Source organism: Pituophis catenifer, unplaced genomic scaffold, assembly GCF_029215685.1.
Source record: "Pituophis catenifer annectens isolate HBS135680 unplaced genomic scaffold, rPitCat1.0.hap2 SCAF_7, whole genome shotgun sequence".
NCBI classification, from domain to species: domain Eukaryota; kingdom Metazoa; phylum Chordata; class Lepidosauria; order Squamata; family Colubridae; genus Pituophis; species Pituophis catenifer.
In genome coordinates, this window is record NW_027256887.1 from 14,237,432 (window position 1) to 14,256,273 (window position 18,842).

An 18,842-nucleotide genomic window follows, 5' to 3' on the forward strand; every position below is an offset into this window, starting at 1 on the left:
TAATATAGCAGAGCATGCTGTTATCTGTAAAAAGGTAAATGATTTTTTCTTGGCTTGACTCAGAGAACATAATAGCTGTGGGAATGACTGCTGAAATCCCAAGAGCCAACCAGTGATAGTACCCTTCTAATTTTGATAGACTTCTGCAGGCCCAGCTCTTATCTTGTGGTCAGCATTCATCGTAATTCATGAATTATGAATTCTATGAATTCTTAAGAATCCAGCACACGCATGTGAGCTCAGAAAAAAAAAAATCTTGAAAAGCCGAAACATTTATTTTAGGGCCGAGACTTCAGTACAGCTGCATTAAATTGTTGCATATGTAAGGATTTGTCTCATGTTTTGAAACTGGGGAAGGGAGCAATTTAAGGATAATGACAGGAGACAGTGACAGGGCCTAAAGGAGAGAACCAGTTTGGTCTAATGTGTTAAAGGTGTTGGTCCAGAAACACAGTGTTTGTGAGTTCTAGTCCTGCTTTTGGCATGAAAACTGGCTGGGTGACTGGGCCAATTCCCTCTCTCTCAACCCATAGCATCAGGCTCAGGCGACAAGCTGGTTGGTCAATTCCTTTCACAACCAATGAATCAACATTCAATTGATTTAAAAAAAGTAGACCGGGGTGTCAAACTCAATGCCTGGGGGCCGGATCTGGCCCACTGGGTGCTTAGATCTGGCCTGCAGGGCTGACCTGGAAACAGCGAAGGACCGGACTGTGGTGCCTCTGTCAGCGAAAACAGAGCATGTGGCGCTTCCAAACTCCGTTTTCACTGGCAGAGGGTTGCAGGAAGCCGTCGCATCCGAAAACAGACCTCAGGAGCCTGTTTTCGCTGGCAGAGCACTCGGGCCACCACAGGTACCCCCGACACGAGTGATGTCAAGCTGCCCCCCCCCCCCAAGGTCAAACACTATCCTTATGCGGCCCTTAATGAAATCGAGTTTGATACCCCTGAAATAGATTGGGCACTTGGGGGAAAAATGCTAGGAAAAAAAAAAGAAATATTAAAATATAAAAGAAATATTAAAAGAGCCTGGTGGCGCAACAGACTAATAGCCTGTTATTATCATCCAGCTGCCTGCAATTACTGCTAGTTCGAATCTCCCCAGGCTCAAGGTTGACTCAGCCTTCCATCCTTTCTAAGGTAGGTAAATTGAGGACCCAGTTTGTGGGGGCAATAAACTGACCTTGTATAAATATACAAAAGTATGAAGGCTATTGCTTAGCGCATTGTAAGCCGCCCTGAGTCTCTGGAGAAGGGCGGCATATAAATCAAATTAAAAAATAAAAATAAAAATATATCCCTAAAGTATAGGGATTCTGATTTTTCAGCGGGGAGAAGATATTCATGACTTTCTGAAATGAGGAGTTTTGTGTTAGCTCGTGTAAATATTTATTTTTGAGATTGATAATGATTGAGTCAGTTTAATTCAATAAAGCGTTAATGCCAAGAGGTCCATGTTGTCAATTTTTTTTAGGAAGACTATTGCACAACAGTATGTTTCCAGTAACTAACAAGAAAGGGAGTTATCATCTTCAGGAAGAGCAAATATTCTTGTCCCAGCCAAGACCTTGAATTTGTTGCATGGACAACTCTGCGTTGTAGACAAATGATGCAGAGCCTAAATACTTGGGTGGCTTCCTATGAATCGTTTATGTAATTGGGATGTTTACTAATAATGTGTATATGAAAACCAAAATAGACTCTGTGTAGGTAGCTGGTGGGAAGACATAAGATAATTTAAAAAAAAAAAATTGAAATGCCACAGTTTTTGTTTTTCTCTTTGTGCTGACAAAAACTGTAGAAGCTGCTCCAGAAAGAGTTTTCTTTTTTAATTAATGTTATTCCTTTGCATTAAAAAAAACCCAGAAATAAGAACATGGTCATAGAGGCTCAAATAGGGCTTTTTTTTGCAGATCTGCTAGTATGCCACTGTTAACCTTCATTCTGTTGTTTTTATAAGGCATTACATCAGGTTTTCTTAATATTAGAAAGGGGAATGTTCATTTCTTTACACAGCCTAAGTTAGAAAAATATATAACAATTGTAAATATCTATATGAGCTTGAGGAATAGAAATGTCCTCCATATTTAGTATATTGATCCAAGATGATAGTTTTACAAACAAGGGTAATCTATTATGGAAAATATCAATACAGCTAATAAAAGGTGACCAAATTTGATTAAATTTATTCTTCATTGTAAGTTTATTTCTAACTTGGTTGTGTTAGGTTTTTTAAAAAAATATAATTTGTCACCATACCATGGTATGGTAATACCATGAAAGTAATGAGATATATGTTCCAGTTTTTCAATGAATCTAACAGTCCACACTAACAAAGAATCAGTTTCTTAATTGTTGAATCAGTTCATATGCATTAGGGAGATATGGGCTATGAACTGATACTGGATTTATTGTAAAAGATTGGTAGAAAAAATTTCCCAAGTTCTTCAAGAATCTTTTCAATCAAAGAAGCAGTTCATTCAATAATAGAATGAACTATTAATAGAACAATCAATCAGTGGAACAACTTGCCTCCAGAAGTTGTGAATGCTCCAACACTGGAAGTTTTTAAGAAGATGTTGGATAACCATTTGTCTGAAGTGGTGTAGGGTTTCCTGCCTGGGCAGGGGGATGGACTAGAAGACCTCCAAAGATCCCTTCCAATTCTGTTATTCAATATGTAGCAATTTCTTTATCATTTTTTTTTTGAAAGAAATAACAAAGCAATTTAAGTTAAAATATGGACAAGAAAAAGGATTTTTTAGCATTTTAGGGGTTTTGTTTGGATAATTTTTTTAAAAAATTTTTTAAACAAACAAAACAAAAAATCTTTTCAAAACGAAGCTTTTGCTCCGGTCACAAATTAAAACAAATCATTAACAAATCTTATTTTCAATTAACACTACTCAATATTTTAAACAAATATTTCCCTCATATCTATCTATATAACTATGCCATTATCCCCAAAAACCCGTTACTTAAATCTTAAATCCTAACTGATTTTTTAGCATTTTAGTTGATGTTTCTATCAACCATTATTTATGGTCACAGACCAGAATTAAAAAATTAAAACATTAAAATAGAACAGAACAAGACATAATAGTATATTACAGTTAGTGGTGAGGTCATTGATGGACACCAATGTTTTTTGGAATTATTTTGCACCACCAATAAATTTTCAGTCTCCCTTCCCATTTTCCTTTCCCCTTCTTTTCTTTTCTTAAAAATAAATTTTATTGTTATATTGTCTGTTTAATTTATGTATGTAATTTTGGTTCCAGTTAGCTGATACAATAAATAATTAAATATACATAATAAATACAATGAACATATGGATACAAACAGGTTATACAGTAAACTGTTTAAGAGGCTATTGTAAGGATTGAAGGAGAAAATCTAGACCGGAGTAAAATCCTTAGAAAACAGATAAATGTGTAGTTTATGACAAAAATATTTTCCTAACCTTCATGGAGAGTTTGTTCCATGGGGTGAATATCACTAGAGAAAATGCTACTTCTGTTCTAGAGTTTAATGAGCACCAGTAATTTATGATATAGTTAAGTAGACATTCTCTTCAGTGACATAAAAAAAATCAATATTAGTTGGCTCTTTTTTCATCCTCTCAATATCTTTATGCTGGCTGACTCCCTTCAGGCCTGCCATTTTTATTTAGATGCTCTGGGGTTGTTGTTTTTTCCCCCATTTTTTAAATGTATCTTCTGGCTGCTGGCAGCCAGATATCATCCATCCTCTTCATAGTTGTTTACCCTAGAACAGTGATGGCTAACCTTTTTGCCGTCGCGTGCCAAAAGCGGGGGAAGTTTGGGGGGTTGCGTGTGCACGTGGCCACACCTATAATTCAATGTGCCCCATCCCCCCACACATGCATGTGCGACCCCCAACACTCACCCCGCTTTTGGCATGTGATGACCCTGTGGGCCTGGTAGGCCCATTTTTTCGCCCTCCCCAGGCTCCAGAGCCTTTCTAGGAACCTGCGGAAGGTGAAAACGACTTTCCCTATCCCCCGGAGGCCCTCTGGAAGCCGGAAACAGACTGTTTCCCACGTGCCGGAGCTGAGATAGGGCAACGCTCGCGTGCCCACCGATATGGCTACGCGTGCCACCTGTGGCACACGTGCCATAGGTTTGCCGTCACGGCCCTAGAATCACAGATAGCCCTCAACTTACAACAGTTCATTTAGTGACTGTTTGAAGCAGTAGTGGGTTTCAAAACCCGTTGCTACTGGTTCGCTCGTGGGCACGTGCGACACTTCTACGCATGCACAGAAGCGTTCGGGTGGGTGGGCAGAGCCGCCCACCACCTTCGCTACCGGTTCGCCCGATCTGGAGTGAACCGGTAGCAACCAACCACTGGTTTGAAGTTACTGGAAAAAAATGATTTACTGCTTTTCACACTTACGACCATTGCAACATCAAGTGATGAAAATGCAGTTGCTTGGCAACAGACTCCTATTTATGATGGTTGCAATATCCCGGAGTCACGTGATCCCCTTTTACAACCTTCCGACAAGCCAATGGGGAAGCCAGATCCACTTAACAACTCTGTTATTAACTTAACAACCGCAGTGATTCATTTGTGGCAAGACCGGTCGTAAAATGGGGCAAAATTTACTTAACAACTGTCTCACTAAGCAACAGAAATTTGGGCACATTTGTGATTGTAAGTCAAGGTCTACGTGCATATTCTCCTAGTAGGTTTTCAGTAAGATATTGTGTGCACATCAGACTGCTTTGTTGTCTAGGTTTGACTTTCCTGCTTTTTCTTTTGTAATCTCCTCCTACAGCTTTGTGTTATTATAATGGGTGGTGTTAGTATCACCATATGTGTAAGTGCCAAAAATCTCATGCCGCCTTCTAGGGCGCCCATGGGACAAAAGAGCAGTGTTGCATTTTTTACATAGTTTTCTTATCCTCCAGTGTGACTTAGGCTGCCCTTTGGCAGAGTAGCTGCTCTTCCCCATTTTTGGTTATGTTTTTACTCAGTGTAAGTCAGTTGCATACAGTCTAGCTAATCAGATTTGAAATTATTGCCTGTACAGGATAGTCCTTGACTTACAACAGTTGCTTTAGCGACTGTTCAAAGTTTGTTTGTTTGTTTGTTTGTTTATTTATTTATTTATTTATTTATTTATTTATTTATTTATTTATTGCGATTTATATGCCGCCTTTCTCCCTAGGGACTCAAGGCGGCTTACAAAATGACAACTTCAATACAAATCACAATACAATACCAAATTAAAATCGGTAACCCAATTAAAAACGATTTAAAATTATACCAGTGTACCCCCAAACGGATCAGTTTAATTGGCGGAAAAGTTACAATGGCATGGGAAAAAGCAATTTATGACTGTTTTTCACAGTTACGACCTTTGCATCATCCCCATGATCATGTGATCAAAATTCAGACGCTTGGTAACTGGGTCATATTTATGACCATTGCGGTGTCCTGAGGTCATGTGATCACCTTTTGCGAACTTCTGACAAGCAAAGTCAACGGGGAAGCCAGATTCACTTAGCAACTGGATTACTAACTTATCAGCTGCAGTGATTCGCTTAACAACTGAGTCAAGAAAGGTTGTAAAATGGGGCAAAACTCACTTAACAAATGTCCTGCTTAGCAAATAAATTTTGGGTTCAGTTGTGGTCGTAAGTCAAGTAGAGGATGTTCAAGGTGACAAATGAAATAGAGAAATCTATGCAAGTTCCTATGATTGATGAGGAGGAGGAGGAAAGGAAGCTATCCAGTAGAAGCTTTTCGGCTTCTGTAATTTTATTTTTTATTTTATTAGTCATATTTCTATGCCGCCCACTCTCTGAGGACTTTGGGCGGCTTACACCAAAGACAGTATACTAAATAGCATATTGCCCCCAACAATCTGGGTCCTCATTTTACCCACCTTGGAAGGATGGAAGGCTGAGTCAACCTTGAGCCGGTGAGATTTGATCCACTGATCTGCTGAACTAGCAGTCAGCTGAAGTAGCTGCAGTACTGCACTCTAACCACTGCGCCACCTCGGCGCTTTTTCTTAGGAACTTTTCCAGAAGGAACTTTACCTCTTATTACATGTGATGCTTAGGAAACTTAAGCAGGTTCCAGCCCTTTGGATTGGTAGATTTTCTGTCTGTGAGCTGGTCATGTCATGTCAGGAATCCATTCATTGTTAAGAAACTTTCCGTTAATTCCATAAAATTAATATCTTCTACATTAGCGGTGTCAAACTCACATTGTCACGGTGGCATGATGACTTTTTTCCCCTTCACTAAACCAGGATTGGGGGTGGCCAGCACTTGAGGCATCCGGCCCATGGGCCGCGAGTTTGACAGTCCTGTTCTACATCTTCTAGATGTAGAATAAAGCCTTTCCATGATCTTATCTTTCTATCCAACTCTTCCCTTTTAACATAAAGGTAAAGATTCCCCTCACACATATGTGCTAGTCATTCCCGACTCTAGGGGGCAGTGCTCATCTCCGTTTCATAGCCGAAGAGCCAGCATTATCCGAAGACGTCTCCGTGGTCATGTGGCTGGCATGACTAAATGCCAAAGGTGCACGGAACGCTGTTACCTTCCCACCAAAGGTGGTCCCTATTTTTCTACTTGCATTTTTTACGTGCTTTCAAACTGCTAGGTTGGCTGAAGCTGGGACAAGTAACGGGAGCTCACCCTGTTCCATGGCACTAGGGATTCAAACCGCTGAATTGCCGACCTTTTGATCGACAAGCTCAAATATTTAACATATTTGACCCTTAATCGGGATCATTAGATATTCTTCTCTTCACTCATTCACTTGCTTAATGAGTTAGTTTGGTTAGTTACAATTAAGGGCTATTTGTCTCCACATGACACTAGGCCCTTAAGACTTTGAAACTTTTAAAAACACAAGATAAATAAAATTAAACAATAAAATCAAATCAAAGATCATACACACCCAGAAAGAAGCAGTACAATATATGATAGTCAAACAAAGGGTCATCGCCTTGTTTGTTTTCCCAAAGATCCAATGCAGCTTTTGCACTTCTTTTAGGATTGAAATATGGATAAGTTCAATGAAAATCAGTGTTATAATTAAAGAAACTGAGCCTTTATTATTGCAGCAAAAGCATATTTTAAAATTCACAGCAAGTTCATTGGGAGCAAAAGAAGCATTAAGAGATACTCTTATTTTAATAAACCAACGTTTAATACGTCTTAAGTATATTAATATTGTTGGTGATTGAAAAATTAAATTAGAGGGAGGTTAATCAATGTGTCTTGTGCTGAAGGATAAAGGCATGCCAAGACCTGTATTAATTTTACTAATTTATTTCATCAACTGTACGTTAATGTTAATAAGAAAAGTCTCTCTTTTAAAAAGGGTAGCATGTTCCACCTTCTCTGGTTGTTCAGAAATGATTTTTTTTGCAGTCCCTTTTATCACTTAGCTTCTTTGTGCATATGAAAAACATAGCTTGAGGGTGGGTGAGGCGGAAAGCGATTTATCTTATTTATAATGTCTGTAATCTTGGTTGTCAAGTCATGGGAACCGCCTGAAGTTTAAAAGTATGGAAAATGGTGGCTGGCCTGTTTTTACTTTCAGAGCTGCCCTTTTAAAGCAGGAGGAACATTTGGGGGGTGGGTGGGCTGTTTCCTTTTTTAGTGGCACCTCTAAATCTGTTCTGATGGTATCACTGAATTTGATGGTATGATTTCTGACAAGATTTTCTGTCATTTTAAGTGGGTGCTACATTAACACAGGAGTGTCAAACTGCCAGCCCGCGGTCTGGATGCGTCACGTACAGGCCACACCCATCTCCGTGACAGCAATGTGACACCGTGAGTTTGACACCTGTGCATTAACACTTCAAACCTGAAAATAGTTGACAAGCCCTCACCATCCAGCATGGCAGGATTGGGGAGGGGGAAGCAATTGTGGGGAGAATGAGGTACCTTAGTGGGTTGGGGAAGTCCTTAGGTGGTCTGTTCCATCACTAGCCCCTCCCCCACCCTGAGATACCTCATTCACTTAACAACCTATGCATTCGATTAGTGAATGTGTGGGCGAAAGCAGGGATTTTTCACTTTCATTTTATGTGATTCACTCCAATGAATCCTCAGGTTATGAATGTAATTGGCAGGCTCTATTACATTTGTAACTCAGGATTACCTGTATTCAGGGGTGGTATTCACTTACCTTCCCTACCCTACTGGTTCGCAAATGTTCCATCTTCCATCTTCCGTGCATGCGCAAGGCCTTCTGCGCATGCAAAGAGCCTCAAAAACGTGCAAAAATGGCACATCATAATGTCCGCATGGGTGGGCGGGGCTTCCTGCAGTCGCCCCTACCGGTTCGTCTGAACCGGATGGAACCAGTTGAATACCACCACTGCCTGTATTACTTTTTATGATAATAATTGTAATTTTTTATAAAATCACTACCTAAAAAAATTAAGGGTAGTCCACAGCTATTAAAAGGTTCCTTATTCCTGTTTTTGAGTTCCCACGACTCGAATGGCTGATGGGATGATGGGCATTATAAGTAAGATAAACGTTGGCCCACTTTTAACACTTAGCTGGGAGAAAAATGTTTGAAGCTGTAAAAAAATAAACAGGCACAGGAAAAAAAAAAAGAGTTTTAGGAAGAGCCTGTAGTACATTGGACTAAAGCACTGTTATTAACATCTGCTGCTTGCAATTACTGCAAGTTCAAATCTCAGCAGGCTCAAGGTTGACTCAGCCTTCCATCCTTTCAAAGGTAGGTGAAATGAGGACCCAGTTTGTGGGGGCAATAAGCTGACTTTGTATAAATATACAAAAGTATGAAGGCTATTGCTTAATGCATTGTAAGCTGCCCTGAGTCTCCGGAGAAGGGCGGCATATAAATTAAAGCAAAAATTAAATTAAATTTAAAAAAAAAATTAAAGTCCCCAATAAACCTCATTTATTCTGAAAACTGAAGATAGTTTATAAGTGATTGAAGCAACTGGTGCTTCCCACACTCTTTCCTAATTGAGACCATTGATATTTGCAGCAATATTGATTGAGCTATCTGGAAATTATGTGAGTGCTTCAGACTGAGCCAGCTGAATAGACCTATTGCTTGTAACAAGTTTTTTTCCCCCTTCAACTCTTCCCTTGTTTAATAGTGCCAGCTGGAGCTGTTCTGTTCCTTGTTAGTGGCAGTGTTTTCCTTACAGCTCCTACTGAAATGTGTTTATAAAGCGGCTGTGTGGCCTTTAGACTTTTTGTATGAACTAACTGAAGTATGTAATCACAAGCCTTGAATTCCTGCGCACTGGCAGTCTTGCAATCTGGATATGGTTTCCGATTTTGAAAACAGAAATAAAACCTGGAGGCTAATGAAACTTGCATGGAAGTGAACAATACTAACTATGAATAGATAGGAGAAATTTTCCCATCTGTTGGCTTTTATGTTTTTCAATATGAAATGCGCATGGTTTTTTGTTTTTGTTTTTGGCTTTTGTGTAAGTTTTACAAGCCAGTCTTCCCAAACCTGTTACTTGCAGTTGGTAAAGGTAAAGTTTCCCCTCGCAAATATGTGCTAGTCGATCCTGACTCTAGGGGGCAGTGCTCATCTCCGTTTCAAAGCCGAAGAGCCAGTGCTGTCCAAAGACGTCTTTGTGGTCATGTGGCCGGCATGACTAAATGCCAAAGGCGCACGGAATGCTGTTACCTTCCCACCAAAGGTGGTCCCTATTTTTCTACTTGCATTTTTTACGTGTTTTCGATGTGGCAGACACTGGAGCAAGTAACGGGAGCTCACCCCGTTATACCCCGCTGAACTGCCGACCTTTCGATCAACAAGCTCAGCGTCCCTCCTTCAGTTGTTAAGCAAGATCTTATTATAGTTTGTGATTTTGTAAAAAAAAATTTATTAAAGTCTTAAGTATTTACTGCTGATCCTTTGAACTGGTGCTGTGCTGAAAAATTCCTTGCATTTTTATCATTCATCATCATTAGGGATGCTGGAAACAAAACGGCTTCGGATTATTTTTCCCAAAAGAAAATAAAAATTTGATGAGATTCTCATGGGTGAGAGAGATGTAGGGAGATATGCCCGTTTTTTGTTACGTCATTCTGTCTTGGCTTTCAACAGCCACCTTCCCTGACTTTCCATTGTTTTCCATTCAGTTTCAAGGGAAATTGTCAACAATAGTTTTTATTTAAATCGTAATAAAAGATAATATGAACTACAAACATACAGTATACAAGAATACAATAAAAGAGCTCTTCCAGAGGGTATTTGCTGGAGTGATAGCCAACTTAGTGCCCTCTGCTACCTTAAAATAATAAAGTAAGCTCAGTAAAGTATCAGAAGAATTACATCTCAAACCTAATACTACCCTGTTTCCCCCAAAATAAAACATCCCCTGATAATAAGCCCAATCAGGCTTTTGAGTGCATGGCAATAAGGCCAAGCGCTTATTGCAGGGTTCAAAAAAATATAAGACAGGGTCTTATTTTTGGGGAAACACGGTAATACAATAATAGCAATAAATTATGATGGATTTAAAAGAGCCTACATTTATTCAAAACCAAAAGAGGGAGAAATAAATCAATAAATCTTAGAATTATAGGGCTGGAAGGGACCTTGGAGGTTTTCTAATCCAACCCCCTGCCCAAGGCATAAAAACCTAGACCATCCCAGACAAATGATTGTCCAATCTCTTCTTGAAAACCTTCAGAAATGTAGCACCACAACTCCAGGAGGCAAGCCATTCCATTGATTAATTGTTCTCACTGTCAGGGAATTGCTCCTCATTTCAAGGTTGAATATCTCTCTGATGAGCTTCCATCCTTCCATCCTTTCCTTCTGCTCAGGTTGATCCCCTCTTGACCCCTCTCTTCCCTGTGACAGCCCTCAAGTCTTCCCTGAGCCTTATCTTCATCAGGCTAAACATACTTAGTTCCCTCAGCTGTTCATCATAAGATGTAGTGACCCAACCCCTTATCGTCTATGTTGTCTTCTGTGCACTCTTTCTAGGGTCTCTCAACATCTTTTTTGTATCATGGTGACCAGAACTGGATGCAGTATTCCAAGTGTGGCCTTGAAAAAAGGTGGCCATTTCCACCCTTGAAAATGACCGAATCAGTATGGACTATATAGGAAGAACAGAAGCTTCCAGATTTCCCAGGAAATTGCCGATACTGTTAGTGCAGTATTTTGACATTTTCAAGCAAAAGGCACTTAAAGAATCTAATAGTGGGTGCCTAAATTACTTTTTGGGGTAGGGGAAAAATATGTATCACTAGAAAAAAAAGCCCATGATGAAGTACATGCACTTATAAAGATCTTAATGATTTAAAAGATCTATAACTATTAGCTTAGTAACCAATAGTACATAACGGGTCAAAAAGAATGGAATCAGGTTTATAGCTTGTACTTAGATTTTCTGAGACTTAAAAAAGAACTTCAAAAAAGAACATAATAAACATTTATATTTTATTTCACTAATATGTGTATCTTAATTTTGATGGTACATTATTAATGGTACAAGAAAAAACTTTTTACAATGATCTGGATGAAGCATGCAATATATATGAAATGTAATAAGTTATGCAGTTCAGAAACTTTTTTCCTATAGAAGTCATTTCAAAATGTTTCCCAAACTTTAATCCAGAAGGACAGTTTATATTGAAGAGAAAGAAGTAAAAGCATAGTAGTGCATTTGTTAGAGAGCCAGCCCCACTATGTTTAGGAAAAGCTACTTCTAAATATCCATAGATTTTCTTTTTTAGCCTATATGGATTTGTGATTACAATTACTTCAAACTACCTGGTTTAGACAGCTTGAATGTTGGAATATATCTATATCTATATCTATATATCTATATATCTATATCTATATCTATATCTATATCTATATCTATATCTATATCTATATCTATATCTATATCTATATCTATATCTATATCTATATATTACATTTCTGAAGTTCCCACCTGCCTCGAAGAATTCTCCTTCAAACTTTTATGTCATGTAAGGATATAAAAAGGTAAAGGTAAAGGTTCCTCTCGCACATATGTGCTAGTCGTTCCCGACTCTAGGGGGCAGTGTTCATCTCCGTTTCAAAGCCGAAGAGCCAGCGCTGTCCAAAGACATCTCCGTGCTCATGTGGCCGGCATGACTAAATGCCAAAGGCACATGGAATGCTGTTACCTTCCCACCAAAGGTGGTCCCTATTTTTCTACTTGCATTTTTTATGTGCTTTCGAACTGCTAGGTTGGCAGAAGCTGGGACAAGTAACGGGAGCTCACCCCATTACGCGGCACTAGGGATTCGAACCGCTGAACTGCCGACCTTTCGATCGACAAGCTCAGTGTCTTAGCCACTGAGCCACCGTGTAAGGATATACTGGCCTCTTAAATGTTGGCAGCTAAAGAAAATCTTCATAGTTTACAAGATATTGGGGTGTGCGTTTCTGTGAACCAGTGGCTGCTTTGTAAATGCACGAGCTTAAAAGTATATATGTGGAAATCAAAATAATGAGAAAAGAACTCTTAAATGGACAAAGTTGGAAGTTGATTTTTGTTTTTGTTTCCTTTTATAAAATAAAACTATAACCACCATCTTTCTAAAAACCTTTTTTATGCCTTTGCTTTTTTTATTTTAGGCTCATCTGCTATGGCATGGGTTGGCTAAAAGATAGATGTTGCTTAGCTCCTCTGTGGGCCAAGCAAATGGGCGGTAGTGAGACGCATGATGGAATGGTAGCGTTTTTGATATTTTCACTGATCTTGAGGTCTACTCATGAGCCGAGGTGGCGCAGTGGTTAGAGTGTAATACTGCAGGTACTTCAGCTAACTGCTAGTTCAGCAGATCAGCAGATCAAATCTCAGCGGCTCAAGGTTGACTCAGCCTTCCATCCTTCCGAGGTAGGTAAAATGAGGACCCAGATTGTTGGGGGCAATAAGCCAACTTTGTATAGAACAACACCGCTTAGGGGGGACCGAAAGCCCCAATAAGCAGATATTATTTTATTATAAATATAATAAGCAATTATATTTTATAATTGAATTTGCTGGATCGCTTCTGCCTAACAAGTTTCTTTAGTCGGCTCCATAGACTTTCAATTGGGTTAAGGTCTGGGCTATTGCCAGACCATTCCAGGAATATGATTATCTTCAAATTCCAAAAACAACAACAACAAAAAAGTGTTATTAGCCATCAAACCTCAAAAATACACTTTTCCCAAAATATTTCCACAATTTTGGCCACTACTGTATCTATGGCTGTGTTTATGTGAATAGGAGAATGCCATAAAAGAAGAGTCAGCGACACAGAATATGTTATCCCTAGGAATGCAGATCTGTATATTTTATGGCTTGTTTTAAGTGTTTGAGCTGTTTTTGCTCTTAAGCAATTTCTAAGATTGCAGATATGAGGATTTTCCTCTTCTAATTCGTACAGCATGTTCCCAGCTGTAGATTTTTTTCAGTTCAAATCATACTTTGGTTTGAGGTCATAAGCATGGGACAAGAGCATTATGTTCTAGTATGGTAGTATTGGGGGGTCTGCTACTGTCTTTGATGTTACAGCCTGTGAGTTTCTTCTGCAAATATTGTCTATGGAGGACACTTTTAACGTGGTTCTCCTTCCTGAGCAGATTGTTACAGATGATGGCAGTGGGGCTAGTAGGAGTGGGTGAGTCTGTGGTTTCTCTTTTGTAGACTGCCATAGGGCTCAACTCTCTCCCCTACCCTAATATCCACATGAAGCCAATGAGAAAGTAATCTGATGAGATGTGTGAGGTTTCATCAATATGCTTAGATAGTATATATCTCCAAATAAGAGTTGCATTTAAGCTTTTGTTCCCGTGACTGTCAATCTTGGAATGGGGAGAAACAGGTTTAACTTCAATCCCAGCAAGATGGGCAGCTGTCAGTATGGAAGCTTATGGATTCCAGCAGGATTTCATCTTTGATCCTGGATACGTTTATGCTTATTTTGCTGCGTGAAGGACTGACTGTGTATTACTGTGATTCTTTTCGTTTGTTAGGTAAATAATTGTGAATTTCTTGTATTTTAATCTTATTGGAATGTTGAATGTAAGCCAATCAAAGTTACTGCACACAAATCTTAAAAAAAAAAGTAAATTAACATATCTGGGCTATTTTTTCCCCTCTGTTGGCCTTTTTTGGCATTTTTGTATGCCAAATAAAACGGTAATAGTTATATTTTTCTTTGGTATATTTCTTAATTTTGCACTGATGCTAGCTTATTAGTATTGCTTCTATTAATAATATTAGCAATATTAATACTTTTATCTCTGTACCATGCTGGGGCCAAGGATAAGTTTCCCTAAACTTATGAGAATGAAACCTAGAATTTCTTAGCTCATACTGCACACTTAGAAACAATACATTTCCAGATCTTCATAATGAATGATATATATTCATATTCTATTAAGTCAACTAAAATTTTATATTGGTGTAATGTATGTTTAATTAGATAAAATACACACACTTTGACCCAACAGTCATTTTCATTATGTGTCTAGGGGAAAGGAACGTGGTTTTGATATAGATTTATTTAGTACTGACTTATTGAAATCAGTATAAGTAGCTGATCTAATATATCCCATTGATTTAGTGTATCAGGTCCAAATATGACTGAATCAGAATGCAGTCTGAAAAAAAGCCTCCAAACAGAGGTTCAGAAAAAAAAGCCTCAGAAACAGAGCTTCAGAGGCTTTTTTTCTGAAGCTCTGTTTCGGAGGCTTTCAGAGGCAGAAAAAAAAGTTTTTCCCTGAAACAGAGTTTCAGAAGTTTCAGAGACAGAAAAAAAAGCAAGGCACAGAGCTCACAACCAACAAATCTTTTGCTAAAATTCACCTCAGGGAACAGCTGATTGGGGGTATTCCAGGAGACTGATCCACCCGCCAATCAGCTTTTTTCTTATTTTCCTCCCCAAAAAACTAAGGTGCGTCTTATACTCCGAAAAATACAGTATGTTAAATACATGTCCTGATAATAATCTTATGCTTTCCTTTCCTTTTCCCCTTTGTGTTCTTCAGGGACTCCAACCGTCATGTTAAGATAAAGCAGAAAGGTGCAGTGCTGAACATGCTAAAGAGGCTGGACAAAATAAGGTTCAGAGGACATAGGAGAGATGAGTTCCCGGACTTAGCAGAATCTCCCAATGCTTCAGATACTGAATGTGGAGATGAAATCCCTATGAAAATACCTCGTACATCAGGTTACGATGAGCTGAGAGACCCTGTAAGTATTTAAGATGTTTGCACGTTTTATTGCTGTTGCCTATTTTGAAGAAACCAGCCTGAGCAATCTGAATGGATGGAGAACCTGTGGCAGAAGAAGTACACATTCAAAACTTTACTAGGCCTATAGCTGTGATGGTGAACCTATGGCATACGTGCCCGAGGTGGTACACAGAGCCATCTTTTCGGACATGCGAGCTGTTGGCCAACTCACCTGCAGCTGCGCATGTGCGCGTGCCCCAGCTAGTGTTCGGGCCTCCAGTGCGCATGCGTGCAATTCAGGGGACCCAGCTGGTCTTTGGAGCTCTCCTGCAGGTGCGCGCATTTGCACATGCGTGCGAGAATACTGGCGCACAGTGCACATGAGCAGATGGAGTACCTGTTCGACACTCGGTGAGTAAAAGGTTCACCACCACTGGCCTATAGCATGGAAAGCAAAGATGGATGGAGCATTTTTGCCTTGTCACCTTTCAGCGGCATTCATTTTTGGAGGGAAGAAGGAATTTATTAAATATTCTTTCCATTAATTCTCAGGATAGCTGGGTGTAATATGAGTGCTTTGGAACTGATGGATACGAGGTTTTTTTGACTAAGGAAAGCCATTTCAGATGGCTTCCTTTTAGTGCTATGAAAAACAGCAGTGATGGATTTTTTTCACTGAAACTATGACATACATTTCAAGGGCAGAATATTTTCCTTCTTGACTTATAAAAATGGAACCCACCAAAATCCTATGGCTCCTTGTGCATCCTCCCTGAGGCCATAAAATTAAATCCTTACAAAATAATTTAAACTAAAATTGTGTTTCCTAGTTTAGTTTTTCTTGTTGGTCCCCAACTATACATTATGCTTAGCTATGTTTTGTTTTCCTGAAGAATTCATGAATTGATTGCCCATCCAATATTAGTTGATATTATTGGGAATTATATTTCAGTATATCTGGAAATTTTCTTACAGAGGGATATATTGCACTCAGACTAGGCTATGTCTATATCTTTTGATTTAATTTGGTTTTTTAAAAAATAATTATTGATGTACTCACAAATTGTGAGGTGGTTTTATAAATTTCACAAATAAATAAAACAAAACAAACTAAAAAATTGGGCTGCATACTCTATGCATGCAGTAATATATTCATTTGTATCTAAATATAGTTATAAAGAATTTGGAATTTGATGCAAACAGTTGTTAGGAGGAGGATGGCATATTTTATCTTTCTTGCTGCCTATATACTGATGAGATCTGGAGATCCCCTGAAAATCAAAAATGTAAATGTAAAGGGAAGTGACTTTGGTCTTTCCATATCTCATCTTTCTGAGATAGGAATCTATATTGAAAGTCTGTATTGGATCTTGAGAGAAGAGTTTCTTTGCCAGAGAGATTACAGCCAAACCTGATTTTTTTTTCTAATTTCAGGTTTGAAGAATAATGAAATGTAAAAACATATCTTTATTATGTTTAAAGATCATTATTATTATATTTATGTTTTAGTAAAAACGTAATATCTTTACTTTAAAATAAAGTAATATCTTCATTTTATTTGAACCAACATGGACTTTTAAGTCTGGAGCAGCCAAAGGCAGCTAAATTGTACTAATAGGATACAGGTTTTTACATTCAAAGCACGGTGAAAGTAACGAGATCTTTCTAGTGGCTGTTCTAAAATGTTGTGGACTTGCTTGTTCCAAACTCCTTAGTTAAAAATAACTTGCTCTCTGCCATGTCATGAAAAGAAAAGTGGATAGATGAGCTCTTATATTGACTCCAATGAGGTGACCTTGAAAGGTGAGTTGGAAGGTTCATCAAAGCAAAGCATTCTCAAAGCTGGTATTGTTATTGGTATTAAGTTTGTTTTCCCTGTTGGTTTTCTCACAAAACTAAAAACATTTTATTTCTTTCTGTTTCTTTTGTATGTGTTTTAGGTTCATGTTTTATTTTTATTTGTTAGCTTTGAGATTAGTTAAAATTCTTGAGTGGTTTTTTCCCCCTTCCCTAAAGCTTTATTGCAAAAACTTTATGGGTGTTAAAATGTTTCTTTAAATGACCCTGTTCACAGAGCTCCCTACATTTTTATTGAATAAGCCACAACTGCTGGGTTCGCATATCACCATATCTCATAAACCAGGTTTACCAAACACAGTGTCTGAATTTATTTAATGATTAAGCCAAAACCAGACAACTCATGACAGACCCAAAGCACTGAACACAGGAAATATTTTATTTATTATATTTATATTCCACCATTCATCCAGGACGTTTAGAAAGTGCTATATTATTTTTTTCTCATTTTCCCCTACAATAATAACCCTTTGAAAAAGGTTCATCTGAATTAATGACTGGCTCAAAGTAATCAAGTGGGCTTCCAGACATTTGATTGAATGTGAGTCTTATTTGTATCACTCCAGCATCTTAATCATCACGTGTCAGAAGCTTTTTTTTTTTTTTTTTTTACATTTCTGGTATAATCAGATCTGTTCTTAACTTTCAAATCTCTTTGTGGCTAAGCCTCTGCGTATCTCCAGAACCAGTTCTCTTATTTTCAGCACTCATTTCTCTTATTCTCTGCATCCATCTCAAGAAGGTAAAAGCCAGGCTGGGCTATCAATATAAAGATTTTAATTGGTTTTAAATGGGATTTTAAATTCGGGGTTTCATAAATCGGGCCTATTATTTAATAATTTTAATTATTTTTAAATATTGTCTGTCTTTGTGTTTTTAATTAGGCTGTACACCGCCCTGAGTCCTTCAGGAGAAGGGCGGTATAGAAATAAAATAAATAAATAAATAAATAATAAATAAATAAATAAAAAGTCCCACCTATTTGAGATGAGGCTCTGAAAGCATTCCTTCCCAATAGTGGCCTGAAAGAGTGTTCTATAGTTTTGTAGTTTCTGGAAACTGCATATTCCATTAAAAATTTGGTGTTGATGGGGGATTCAGGTTAACTCTGTTATATTTTGGGGATTTGTTGCGTTGGGGATTTTTGTTTGTGTGGGAATTGTTATTTTAATGGCCCCAAGTCTCTGAGGTAGGTGGTATAAAAAGTTTGTATGTGTGTATAAACAAATATATGTAAAAGTAGATACAGATACAGATTAATAGCAGACACTATGCCGTTTCTGACAGATGGCTGTCCAGTCTCTTCTTGAAAGCTTCCAGTGATGAAGCTCCCACAACTTCTGAAGGCAAACTGTTCCATTGGTTGATTGTTCTCACTGTTAGAAAATGTCTCCTTATTTCTAGTTTGAATCTCTCCTTGATCAATTTCCATCCATTATTCCTTGTCTGGCCTTCAGGTGTCTCGGAAAATAGGTTGTTCCCCTCCTCTCTGTGGCAGCCTTTCAAATATTGGAAGACTGCTATCATGTCACCCCTGGTCCTTCTCCCCACTAGACTAGCCATGCCCAGTTCCTGCAACCATTCATCATATGTTTTAGCCTCCAGTCCCCTAATCATCTTGGTTGCTCTTCTCTGCACTCTTTCTAGAGTCTCAACATCTTTTTTTATAGTGTGGTGACCAAAACTGGATGCAGTACTCTAGGTGTGATCTTACTAAGGCTTTATACAGTGGTATTAGTACCTCACTTGATCTTGATTGTATCCCT

The 18,842-nt window shown here is 38.4% G+C and overlaps 1 protein-coding gene across 4 annotated transcripts in view; it reads left to right on the forward strand.

The window, feature by feature from the left end:
• Positions 1 to 18,842, forward strand: part of GRAMD4 (GRAM domain containing 4) — a 107,143-nt gene that overhangs the window by 28,145 nt on the left and 60,156 nt on the right. For all 4 annotated transcript variants that reach the window (XR_011600608.1, XM_070946713.1, XM_070946714.1 and 1 more), the window contains exon 2: positions 15,034 to 15,238. Coding sequence is in view for 3 of the 4 variants with exons in the window: in XM_070946713.1 (XP_070802814.1) it covers positions 15,034 to 15,238 (205 nt within the window). In the remaining variant the exon portion in view is untranslated. The remainder of the gene's footprint in view (positions 1 to 15,033; positions 15,239 to 18,842) is intronic.